Genomic DNA, 13,229 nt, shown 5'->3' on the forward strand with positions numbered 1-13,229 from the left:
GAGATGCGGTCTGCATGCTCGTTTCCAAAAGAATGAAGCAGTGAAAGATCCACAAGTAGTACTAGTATCTGAGACAATATGCTTTGCAAGGTAGTTAGTAGATATTCAGGTGTAAATTTAGGGGTAAATGACAAAATTTAGCGTGGAATACTTTTCTGGTTTTTAGTACAGGAATTTCTGTGATTTAATCAAATGAAGTCAGAAATAGAGCAATTTACAGTTATTAAGTCACTATTTTTATTCTTAGGTGGAAATTGATAGACTCAAAACCAGCACTACTCTCTCTGACCTTTCCTCCCAAACACTGTATAATATAAAAGTTGTTGCTGTATATGATGAAGGGGAATCCCTACCAATAAATGCAGAAGCTGTCACTCGTAAGTTTTCCTAATAACCCTTCTTGTGGTTATTTTTGCCTTATATTCTATTTAAGTTGTGTGTGTTGCAACATATTACTGAGGTTAGGTGGAACTGTAATTTAATTTATCTGAGAAATATTTTACTTGCATTTTTAGCATTATTGGCAATATAATAATCCCTGGGAATCTTAGATGAGTTTGGTGTCTTACTGCAATAAACACTGAGCCTGAAGTTTGCAGAGAGTTGACAGACCAGCAGCTGAAGCAAAGTTATTTGTGTTTAGAGGCTGAAGGAGGAGCGTAGGGGTAGAATTAGTAAGAACTTATGAGGGCAGAGGAAAGGTTTAGCAAGTCTATGCAAGAATCTAGGAAAGTGAGTAGGAAGCTGGGGCATATGCTAGAGGATTAGAGAGACATGATCTTGCTTCTGATCCAAGAGAGTTTTTGTACCATGGAATGCTAAACCAGTCTGTACTTTTAGAGAATCATAAAGGCAGCATTTGGGTAATCTCAACAAATAGAGGCAAGGAAATGGTGTTGCACAAACAGTAAGAGCCAATCTCCATACAGGAGAGGTGACAGACTGAAAGAAGAAGTCTGGTATCAGGGAAGCCCTCATCCTGATATAGGCTTATGATTTAAGAAAACAGCTAACCAGAAGAGCTAGAATAGAAATGAGCAATGTTACCTTATCACTGCCCCTCACCCTCTGTGAAAAAAAAGAGAACAAACATGCACATGCTCTCTCTCATGTTTTCTTCTGAATTTTTAATTTTGTAGCCTTATGTATTTAAAAATGTTTGTGAGATTTTTTGCTTGCTTTTGTGCTAGCCTTTCTTCTATAGCTGTGGTTTTGTGTGAATGTGTGTGTAACAAAAAAGGGAAAAGCTCTTCCAAATAAGTTATTTTTAGTTTAATTCTGGTTTTACCTAGTTACTCATTTCTCCCCAGTGGCTGTAATATTTTGCCTCCTTAACCTACAGTTAACCTCTGTGAATTCTTTCTAAATAAGTGGTGTAATTCAGTCATGATTTATTTGGTTTATGTAATGAATTTTAAGATCTGGGAGAAACTCATGCAGGAGCTTGACCTTTGTGTGTGGGAGCTGATAATCAGTCCTAATTCCAAAATGTAAGAGCTAGGACTTAAGCTGTTATGAGTAAGCATGTCAGTTGTGACATCTTCTGAGGTCAATAGAGCTATATCTGTTTTACCTGGTGATGTGACCTTGTGAAGGACAATTTGCTTAGTGTAGGTGGACTGGGTTATACTACAGCATTTTACTGTAGTTGTTAGAAGCATGGTAACTGAGAGATGAATCTTCTACATAATCTAAATTCTTTGTCTGAGTAATTCCTTGGTTTAACTGTATTTATTTTGTAGTTACATTCTGTGGAATACTTTTCCTTTTCTCATAATAGAGCCTGTGCCAGCACCAGCCAATCTCAGAATCACAGATGTAACCACGAATAGTTTTAGAGGAACTTGGGATCATGGGGCTCCAGATGTATCTCTATATAGAATAACCTGGGGACCCTACGGAAGATCAGAAAAACAGGAGGTAAGAATAAATAGTCACCATAAGATTTTGTGGGCAGTTTCTCAGAAGGCGTATTTTTAAAATCAGAAATGTCATTAATAAATGACGTATAACTTGCAAGCCCTCCTGTTGTGGTCAATGGAAATTCAGTGAGAAGGTGCAGAACACATAGTTACAGCCACTTGTAGTGATGTTACTGTGTAAAAAGTTACTCAGTTATACCCCACTCTCTGTTTGTTTGTTTTGTTTTTATTTATTTACTTTTTTTTTTTTTTTAATTTCTCCACAAGACTATCTTAAATGGGGATGAGAATAGTGTGGTCTTTGAAAATTTGAATCCAGATACATTATACGATATCTCAGTTACTGCCATCTATCCTGATGAATCAGAAAGTGATGACCTCATTGGCAGTGAACGAACATGTAAGTAAATAATCTGTGTGTTGTTATTCATAGTTAGTAAATCAGGAGGCATACACATACAAGAATTCTGAAAACTTTTTCTACTTTTTTCTAGTACCCTTGGTACCTATCACCACACAAGGTAAGAATCTGAATTTCCAGGTATGGTATTATTAAGGAAAACTCAGAGCTATCTTATTCTAAACTGTGAGGAATGTTGACATTAAAAAGTTGAGATCATTTAATAAATATTATTCTGTATTTGGTAGAATACTAAACACTTGATTACAACATGTTTATTATTTTACAAACATTACAGTTTATGTTATCTTGTACTTAATATATTCTGCTCTTAGTCAGGCATTTCTACAGCCCTAAAAGTATGAATGAAGTGTTTGTCCCTGCTTTTTGATTGAATTACATACTTATTCTTTCCTTTATTACATTTCTCAGCCCCCAAGAGTGGCCCACGAAACCTTCAGGTGTACAATGCAACTTCACACAGTTTGACTGTGAAGTGGGATCCTGCCAGTGGTCGAGTGCAGAGATACAGGATCATTTACCAGCCTATCAGTGGGGATGGCCCTGAACAGTCGGTAACTAATTTTGAAGTGTTATAGTTATTCAACCCTAAGTGATAGCTCTGCAACATAATCTATTAGAATTCAACTCATAGCAGCATATATTTGAATCACCTTTTAGGTGAAGATTTATATTTATAGTGAATAAGTATATATATTCCCATCTTTTTTTTTCTTCCCTTTCAAATCCAAGATAGAATGCCCTTTATGGAGCAAAAATAAGTTTGGATACAACCTGTTTTCTTGAAAATCACATAATCTATAGATTTAACTAGAATAAATTTAAAATGTGTTGAGGAACAATTCAATCAGCATGTGAGACTACAAGTCACAGATATATAGTTATCACAGCAATCAGTAATATGAACTACTATGACTACTTCCATAGTCCAGAGTTTTCCATTGTTTTCATGATGTGGTTCATGTGCTAGCAGGAGGACTTTGCTGTGGAACATACTGTGGACAGTTAAGACTGTCTCTTACCACACTAAGGACAGAATAACCGCCCAGAAGCAGCAGCTGCAAAAACAAATCCATGCAAAACATATGCTAGAGAAGTGTTTAAAGTATTTTAGTGTCTTTTAATATGACTGAGCAGCTGTAATGATAAGTAGGGCCAGTACCATATGATCAGGCAGCTTTCCCTGTGTACACAAGAGCTGTGTTGACTACTGTGTTGACTACGCCACACAGCCTGGGAATGGTGATTCAGTCAGCCTGTTTATCAGAAATGTGTGCTACTTAAAAATGCCCTATTCTGCAATGGGAGGCTGTTGTGGTTACTGACAAGTGACTCAGAGGAACAGTCTCATCTGAGAACCACACTCATTTAGCTTGTTCCTGTAATCAGAGATCGTACATATTCAGAAGCCTATCTAGGAATGTTTACTTTAGAATCAGTTGGATACTTGTGCACCCATTTTTACTCTCTTCTGAACAACATGCATTTGAGTTGAGGTAATTGAATTGTTAAGGTAATAAATTATTGAGGTAATTGAAAGCTCACGATTCAGAAATTAATCTTTTTACAAGGATCTAACTATTCTTCTCAGTGCACTGTAAATCTTTTGGATTGGAAACTATGATCATGGGATTAGATATAAAAGAAAAGTTGAAATGAAATATGTATAATAATTTTAGACTCTTAACAACGATGTTTTAGAAGCTGAAGTATCACGCTGTAAAATTTTTGAAATCAAGGAGAGACAATGTTGATATTGTATCAAATGTACATGAGAGATCTACAGTGTTGTAATTTATTCCATGCTTGCATTCTACCTGAGAGTGGAGCATAAAGACCGCAATTTGAAGTCTGTCAAAATGAATAAAAGACTCTCATTGATTTAAATATGATATAGTCAGAGGCAATATAGAGAAACAGCTCTGTGCTGGCACAGAACTGGCAGTTGATATATAGTTGTATAGATATATGCAAGTTTGGAGGTCTTACAGAATACTGGCTTTGTGTCACTGGACTCTGTTTAAACTTGTTAAGATGAATATATGCTAAATATTATTATTGCTCACCATCTACTGTCAGTGTCAGTCACAAGAGCATTGCAGCATATGATATAGCATAGCGTTTTCACTCTGCACTCTGCATCAAATGCTTACATTCTTCACTGTAACAGTAAGCATAAAAAGGGCAGCATAAAATGGATTTTAATCTTTTTCTTTTGTTTTACTGCAGGCTATGGTTGGAGGGAGGCAGAACAGTGTGGTGATACAGAAGCTGCAGCCTGACACACCATATGCTATTACTGTGTCATCAATGTATGCAGATGGTGAAGGGGGACGAATGACAGGACGAGGCAGAACCAGTAAGTAACTTCTTGAGATCCTCTTATTAGGTGCGAAACAATATTGTTGTATTACTTTTCAAATCAGCTGAGAAAAATTTATTGTGGTGAAAATCATCCCATGTGTATTTGCCATTTATCCTTTGATGGGTTTCAAGTATCTAAAGTAAGAAGGCCTGTCAGTCTACTGGCTGTAGAGAAAGCCTGGACCACTACCTTAGACTGGATGCCCAGCTTTTAAGTCTGAGAGAAAGCCTAATGCTACTATGGAACTTCTTCCTCATTTTAATCTGTTTAATTGTCTTATGACACAATTTAGTAAACACCTTAAAGCATCTGAAGGCATGTGACTCTCATATGTGTGCTGTTAAGTATAAGTTTATTATTTTCCTGTCAGCACCTTCAGTTCAGAGGCTGACCTTTGCATTGTGCACTTTGAGACTCTACCATTTTATGTTGATAGTATTGTTTTGATCCTGCTATAGAAAGAGCTGAGTGATATGCTACCAGAGGCACTTCAGGCATAAAAAACAAATAGCTATTTTAAATTAATTAGTTATTTGACTAGAAATTTATTAATTTATTTGTATTTAGTTTTCTTTTGAGCCTGCAGTGGAAAGTCAGACATAGCAATGTGTTTGGTGAGGAATGAAGTAAACAATCCTAATGAACTCACCATATAATTCTAAAATAGTGTCCAGAAAGAAATTTTTCTTTCTATATGACACCCATATATAAGAAGGGTCGGAAGGATGATCTGGGAAATTACAGGCCTGTCAGCTTGACTTGGAGCCCGGGAAGCTGATGGAGCAGCTCATCCTGAGTACCATCATACAACACGTGTGGAACAACCAGATGATCAGGCCCAGTCAGCATGGGTTTATGAAAGCCAGGTGCTGCTTGACAGACCTGATCTCCTTCTACAACAGGGTGACCTGCTTATTGGATGAGGGAAAGGCTGTAGATGTTGTCTACCTTGACTTTAGTAAGGCCTTTGACACCGTTTCCCACAGCATTCTCCTGGAGAAAATGGCTGCTCGTGGCTTGGATGGGCACACGCTTTGCTGGGTAAAAAACTGTCTGGATGGCCGGGCCCAAAGAGTTGTGGTGAATGGAGTTAAATCCGGTTGGCAGCCGATCACGAATGGTGTCCCCCAGGCCTCAGTTTTGGGGCCACTCCTGTTTAACATCTTTATTGATGATCTTGACAAGGGGATCGAGTGCACCCTCAGTAAGTTTGCAGATAACACCAGGTTGGGTGGGAGTGTTGATCTACTCGAGGGTAGGGAGGCTCTGCAGAGAGACCTGGACAGGCTGGAGCGATGGGCTAAGGCCAACTGGATGAGTTTCAATAAGGCCAAATGCTGGGTTCTGCACTTCGGTCACAACAACCCCCAGCAGGGCTAAAGGCTTGGGGAGGAGTGGCTGGAGAGCTGCCAGTCAGAGAGGGACCTGGGGGTGTTGATTGACAGCTGGCTGAACATGAGCCAGCAGTGTGCCCAGGTGGCCAAGAAGGCCAATGGCATCCTGGCTTGCATCAGAAATAGCATGGCCAGCAGGGACAGGGAAGTGATCTTACCCCTGTACTCGGCACTGGTGAGGCCGCACCTCGATTACTGTGTTCAGTTTTGGGCCCCTCACTACAAAAAGGACATTGAATTACTCGAGCGTGTCCAGAGAAGGGCAACGAAGCTGGTGAAGGGTCTGGAGCACATGTTGTACAAGGAGCGGGTGAGGGAACTGGGGTTGTTTAGTCTGGAGAAGAGGAGGCTGAGGGGAGACCTCATCGCCCTCTACAACTACCTGAAAGGAGGTTGCAGAGAGCTGGGGATGAGTCTCTTGAACCAAGTAATAAGTGATAAGACAAGAGGTAATGGCCTCAAGTTTCACCAGGGAAGGTTTTGACTGGATATTAGGAAGCATTTCTTTACAGAACGGGTTGTTGGGTGTTGGAATGGGCTGCCCAGGGAGGTGGTGGAGTCCCCATCCCTGGAGGTGTTTAAGAGTAGAGTCAACATAGCACTTAGGGATATGGTGTAGTTGGGAACTGTCAGTGTTAGGTTAATGGTTGGACTAGATGATCTTCAAGGTCTTTTCCAACCTTGATGATTCTGTGATTCTGTGATACATTTAGCATTCCTTAAGCTGTTGGATGAGGCTGATATATTCTGGTTAATGAAGACAAATAACATTTAACATGAACTATTAAACCTGTTGTTTTTTAAATTTCCTAATGATACATTACATAGGCCTGATCGACAGCACAGGTGAGAGAATGTGATTCTGGATTTCTGACAGCTCGTTGATCTGTTTCAGAACCTCTCACTACTGTGAAGAACTTGCTAGTTTATGACCCAACCACTAGTACTCTGAATATTCGATGGGATCATGCAGAAGGAAGTCCTCGCCAGTATAAAGTGTTTTATGGACCTACAGCTGGAGGTGCAGAAGAAATGGTAAATCTTGTGTGTGGATCTCACTAACTGTATCAGATAAATTGCAGCTCATGGTGCTAGTGAGAGAAGTACTGCTGAGTGAAGTGAGTCGTTTGACTAGTCACTGGCTTTTTTTCTGTTCATAGCTACCCTGGAGAAAATGCAGAGCCCCTTCATGAAAGTCAGTTACTCCCATATGTATTACAGATGTTTTATTTTATGTAGTAGACCTTCAGTGATTAGTTCTTAGCACAGGGATTTAATACCACACACAGTTTTTTGCTTGTTTATTCTTAGGGCAGTCTGTGTGAATGTAAAGCTGACTTCAGGGTGTACAAAAGCCTATAAAGTCAGCAGACCTCATTTCTACCCATTTTTACTGCTAAGAAGACATGTGACTGTATGCAGTCAGCCGGGATGATATTTGTGAAAGCAGAAAAATTTACGTAGGTGTTTTATTCTAATCTCCTAAAATTATTTAATTGCTAAAGAGCTAAAACAATCTTGCAAATGGGAACCCTTGTTGCAGACTGGAAAAATATTCTTTCCTACTTGTGTTTCTTTTTCCACATCTGTGCAATTTGATGTGCCTGTGAAATGAGGAGTACATGAATTGCCACTATTTCAATAGAATCTAGAGAGCTACTGATGATAAATATTCTTAAATGCTGTGGAGTTTTACCTTCTAACATGTGCTGCTCATTACTTCTTGTCATTAGCATGTTGTAGCGTTATGTAATGTTTATTTTTTTGATTTAGAAAGTGTCCTTTTAATGCCTCTGAGCTGCTAAATAGTATTCATTAAAGAGATCACTGCAGATTCTGTTACTGTTATTAGTAGAACAGGATCTGGACCCAAAAATGAATATAGATGTAAGGGATAGTATAGGAGAGCATAGGACTTAACAACCATTTTTTTTAAGTCCAAGACAGAACCTTCTTGAAAGAAAATTCCAGAAGATACCATGAACCCTGTTACTTTGAGCTTCACCTTTTGTAACGTTTTTTGTAAAGTTTTAAAGGAGTGAGACCCAAAAATGCTTAAACTTTTTGCATATTTATGTATATGTCATGACCCTACTTTTAAAATTTGTAGACCACAGTACCAGGAAACACAAACTATGTCATCCTGAGGACTCTTGAACCCAACACACCTTACACTGTTACTGTGGTTCCAGTTTTCCCAGAGGGGGATGGTGGACGTGTTTCTGACACTGGAAGAACTTGTGAGTAAAATAGTCCTTTTCAAGAAAATGTGTGAGTAGCTCACACCATTAGAAACTGATTTTACATCAAATGTGGAATTTTATTTTCCCGAAAGCTAAAACATAAGTGTAAGAAACTCTGCTTCCCTGCTCTGTAACAGTCTATTTTCTTTGCTTATTTGGGTGGAGGTTTTCAGTCCACTTATGTCAGGCAAGCTCAGCTCTTATGTTGTACAGCAAACCTACTGTTTACTTCCACACAATAGTAAAATTTTAGTTGTAGTGCCAGTAGCAATACTGGCGAACAAATGTCAAATATTGGTTAAGCCATGCTAATGTCCATACCATGTACTTAAAATTTTCCTGGGAGTTTGAGCTCCTAATGTCAGCATGAACTAAAATGTGTAGTTTGTGGCTACTTTCCATACCTGTCTGATCAACAATAGGGTAGCAAAGTGTTATGGTGATACCTTCATTTTGCAGTATAACATATGTACTGCAGTCTGGCAGGGATGTTTGTAAAGACTAATCATCAAGATTCTTAAATTTGTAGATTTTGGGGTAACAAAGGTAATGTGATTATCTTGGGCTGATGCGCTTTTCAGCTTCCTTTGAGTACAGTTGTAAATTCAACTAGAACTAGAACTTACGTAAGCAACTTTATAAAACTAAATTTAAATTATCCTTGATCTAGTGGAGAGAGGAACGCCAAGAAACATTCAGGTTTACAATCCCACGCCAAACAGCATGAACGTCCGATGGGAACCTGCTCCAGGTCCAGTGCAGCAATATAGAATTAATTACTCTCCACTGTCCGGCCCAAGGCCATCAGAATCTGTAAGTAATTTAGTTTTTATACTATTACTTAAAAGTGTGTGGAGGATATTGCTTCCTTCAATGAGTGTAGAACACTAATAATAAACTCACGCCAACTGTCTGCCCAGGAGTGTCCCTGCTGAAAACACTGTGACTACAGGAGTTTAGTCCATTGTAAATAAATGCTTAATTTGGTGAAATAAAAGAAATAAGAAATAAGTCTTTTTCATTTAAAACTGAGTATTGAGGATTATCCTTTATCATATTTCAGGTAAAGGTGAGTTAGAATAAAACTTTTTTTTTTTTTTTTTTTTTTTTAAGAAGAGAAAAGGAAACTACAAATTGTTATTAGGAAATGTTTAATTATGAAACCGGATGCCCAGTTTATGTGATTTTTACCACCAAGCTGTCTGTTTACCCCAAATCATTAGTGTTTAAGTAGGTCTTGGTGAGCAGTGAAGTCTGGATATGAGTAAGAATTTTCCCTCCAGATGCGAAGTAAGAGTTATTGGATTTGTGTAGAAATAGGTGCAGTTTTAGAGTGAAGACTGTGAATGTACTCACACAAAATGTACATCTACAAATGAATATGGTTTTATGTAAGGAAGTGTAAGAATTGTTAATGAATCATTTGCATCTGCTTAGTGAAACTGCATATTACTTCACACATAAGTGGGGACCTGTCTATTAGTACCTGTTAGAAAATGTCCTTTATATGTCAGTAAAGCATGACAGAATTTACTCTTTTGGTTTCTGTTCCTGAATGTTCTTTTTTTCTGAACTATTTTAATGTACAATGTAAAAAATAACAATTCCATCTGCAGAATGAGAGCTCCTTATATATTTGTCATTTTTTTTGCACCTTCTTTTGATTTTTTAATTAATATTATTTTGTTATTTTAAACTTATTTTACTGGAAAATGTGCAGCATGGTCATGTTCCCAAGTTTTCTGTATTTCATTCAAATTGTTCATTCTAACAAGGCATGGTATAAACTAAAGCTTTTTTTATATAGGTGTCTTTTGTTTGGTTTTAGATTGTGGTACCAGGCAACACTCGTGATGTGATGCTGGAGCGCTTGACTCCTGACACTGCTTACTCAATAAATGTTATAGCTCTGTATGCAGATGGAGAAGGAAATCCAAGCCAAGCACAGGGAAGAACATGTAAGAGGCAGTCAGTACTTGCTTTGTGAAATCTGTGTCAAAATTGGTGTATGAGGAATTTATACAATTGGTTACAGTCACAAATAGTGTAAGCCATTCAATGCAATTCTCATATAAATGAATCTGAGTTATGGCTGAAGCAATTATAGGCCTCCATGGAAGGGAGCTTTTCTTATGTTGTCTGGCAGTTGTGGTACATGCATGACCATCAATGTAATTTTCACTTGTGAAATAAGCTCAGTTTGAATATTTAAGAGTTTAAAAGCTGTTCTTTAGAATGTGATTACAGATGAATAGCAATTTGTCTTTTGGGGAAAAGATAAGATAGGTAGAATTTGCTGTCAACAGAAAAAAATGTGCTTCGTGTTCTGTGTCTTACGTGATAATTGTATATGTCAGCCTCCCCAGGTGTGTTTGTTTTTTGCTGGAGATGCCTAAACACCAAAACCTCCTTGTTACAACTTAGTTTGTGGCATCTTCATTGGCTTATGTTTGGTTTCTTTAAAATTCATTCTAGAAATAACATGTAAAGAAACTGTCTGTGGCAATAAAAGGTCACCTCTCTTTTACTGCTTCTATGCTTTCTCTGTTAAATCCACATATTCATCTAAAACTTGCAGACATGACAGGCTATAGTTATACTTGTCTGCAAGAGTCTGACAAGCAGAATGTATGTAGGTGCTCACTCTGCCCATCCCCCTGATGTTTTCTCCCTTCCATACTGCTCTGGTTCCTCCATTTAAGGCCCTATTTCTATTTCAGACCTCAGGCACTGCTATATTACCATTGACTAAATCTACCTGTATATGTTTATTCAGGGTTTCAGGGAGGGCCCTTAGCTTTGGCTTCAGGGCAGCATTTGAATCAGTGAGAGCACCACCAAACTGGAAGAATCATGCACCATGCAACCTTCTGTATTTTCTTTCTTTAGTGCCTCGCAGCGGTCCGAGGAATGTGAGAGTGTTCGATGAGACCACAAACAGCCTTTCTGTACAATGGGACCATGCTGATGGGCCAGTCCAGCAATACAGAATCATTTATTCACCCACTGTGGGAGACCCTATTGATGAATATGTAAGTTCTGTAATTCCTTAGTAAGCATTGAGATGTTCTCAGTTGATTCTTTAGGCTACAGAAAAACAAAGATGCCTGTTCTACATGCAGTACACTTTGCATGCTGTATGGGTTCTTTGGTCATTGTTGTCAATGCTGAGAAGCCATGGTTTGTATGAAACAGGGTAGTTTTTTGCGTTTTTTTGTTTGTTTTGTTTTGTTTTTTTTTTTTCCCCCCAAAGTTACAGAAGATATAAAGTTTAATGAACCAACTTGTGTGTAAAATAATGTTAAATATGTGAGTCACACATTAATCAGATTCTGAGCAGAACCTGCTTTCTGACTGTCGTGGTTTCAGCTGGGATAAAGTTAATTTTCTTCTTAGTAGCTGGTACAGTGCTGTGTTTTGTACTCAGTGTGAGAATAACGTTGATAACACACTGATGTGCGTCACCTGTTTTTTCTTTGGTTTTATTTATATATTTTTGTTGTATTAATTTTCATTAAAATTGTGATTATTATTAATGCCATTATTATATTTTATGTTTTATATTTATATTTTATTTTAGTTATTAAACTGGTTTTATCTCAACCCGTGAGTTTTACTTTTTTTTAAATTTTCCTCCCCACCCCACCGGGAGGGGGGAGGAGTGAGTGAGTAGCTGCATGATGCTTAGTTGCTGGCTGGGGTTAAACCACGACACTGACATTTATGTCAAACATTGTGCTACAGTGAATAGCCATTTGTTACTTCATACTCTATTCATTATGAAGTCAGTGTGCTAAGATACAGAATAAACATAAGTCTGCATTTTATAAATTGAAGAGAGTTGGCAAAGTTTAATAAGAAAGCAATGGTAACTTTGATTCAGCATCTAACTTGCTTTTGTAAGGTTCAGTATGAATTGTAAGTGTTTGTGTTTAATTTCCTGCAGTCTAATGATAGCACAAGTTAATCTGAAACTTATAAAATTCTCTGAGTTTTTATAGCAAAGCCAAACTCAGATCCTATAGAGGTCAATGGAAGAATTCCTGCTGACTGCCACCAGCCAAAATGTAACATGTATAAAGCACTATTTAAGTGCTATTACTGCTCATATATTATTGTATAGGGCATGCTGAAAATTCAGTGGTTGAAGATTCCCTACTGGGCCTGTTAATCAGGACACACATCTTTGTAGAAAATATTGGACATTTCATAAAAATAACAAGTCTCAAACAACTGAAAATTTTTATCAAGTAATAATGGGAAATGTTGACTGGGACATGTTTTTGAGATAGATACCTCAAGTTACTTTCCATAGTTTCAGTGCTTTATGGCCATTTTACAGAGCAGTGTCACTTTTTGGATTATACCTACCTTTTCATTAGAAGGGAGCAATAGTGCATGGCTGCACCAGAAAGTAGAGAAGATTGAGGGATGCATAAACAGCCATGTATTTATGTATCAAAATATTTAGAACTTCTTTCTCAGACTAACTGTTGTTTCTGCTGAGAAAATGATATCCTAAGATGAGGATAATGAAAAGGTAGAAATGAAACTGATGAGTAGCATGAATAACTGACTTCTGTCCCCATTTTAGGAGCTTTGTCCTCTCTTCTTCTGTCTCCAAACATATCATCATGACTTTTTGTTTTCTATGAGGGAACAGTACTGAAATCTTGGTGAGGAACTGCAGCATTTCAGTCTGATGTGAGGGTAGGGACTGAAGAGTCTATTTGATTTATCTTTTTGTGCTGACCACAGTGTTTCATAACTTAAAATAGCAAATGCTAATAATTGTTTATAGGCTATAACCCTTAAGATATCCTGAATTACTTTATCTACAGTAGACTTAAAAAAAGTGCACCAAGCGTCAAACCAAATTTTTAG

The 13,229-nt window shown here is 37.8% G+C and overlaps 1 protein-coding gene across 1 annotated transcript in view; it reads left to right on the forward strand.

Annotated features, from left to right (window-relative positions):
* Window positions 1-13,229, forward strand: part of COL12A1 (collagen type XII alpha 1 chain) — a 106,970-nt gene that overhangs the window by 52,252 nt on the left and 41,489 nt on the right. Inside the window, exons 27-37 of the mRNA XM_074819742.1 lie at window positions 248-377; window positions 1,781-1,920; window positions 2,190-2,322; window positions 2,417-2,443; window positions 2,755-2,897; window positions 4,573-4,702; window positions 6,998-7,137; window positions 8,213-8,342; window positions 9,016-9,158; window positions 10,174-10,303; window positions 11,235-11,377. Of these exons, the coding sequence (XP_074675843.1) occupies window positions 248-377; window positions 1,781-1,920; window positions 2,190-2,322; window positions 2,417-2,443; window positions 2,755-2,897; window positions 4,573-4,702; window positions 6,998-7,137; window positions 8,213-8,342; window positions 9,016-9,158; window positions 10,174-10,303; window positions 11,235-11,377 (1,389 nt within the window). The remainder of the gene's footprint in view (window positions 1-247; window positions 378-1,780; window positions 1,921-2,189; window positions 2,323-2,416; window positions 2,444-2,754; window positions 2,898-4,572; window positions 4,703-6,997; window positions 7,138-8,212; window positions 8,343-9,015; window positions 9,159-10,173; window positions 10,304-11,234; window positions 11,378-13,229) is intronic.

This window comes from Strix aluco, chromosome 3 (assembly GCF_031877795.1).
Source record: "Strix aluco isolate bStrAlu1 chromosome 3, bStrAlu1.hap1, whole genome shotgun sequence".
Classification (NCBI taxonomy): domain Eukaryota; kingdom Metazoa; phylum Chordata; class Aves; order Strigiformes; family Strigidae; genus Strix; species Strix aluco.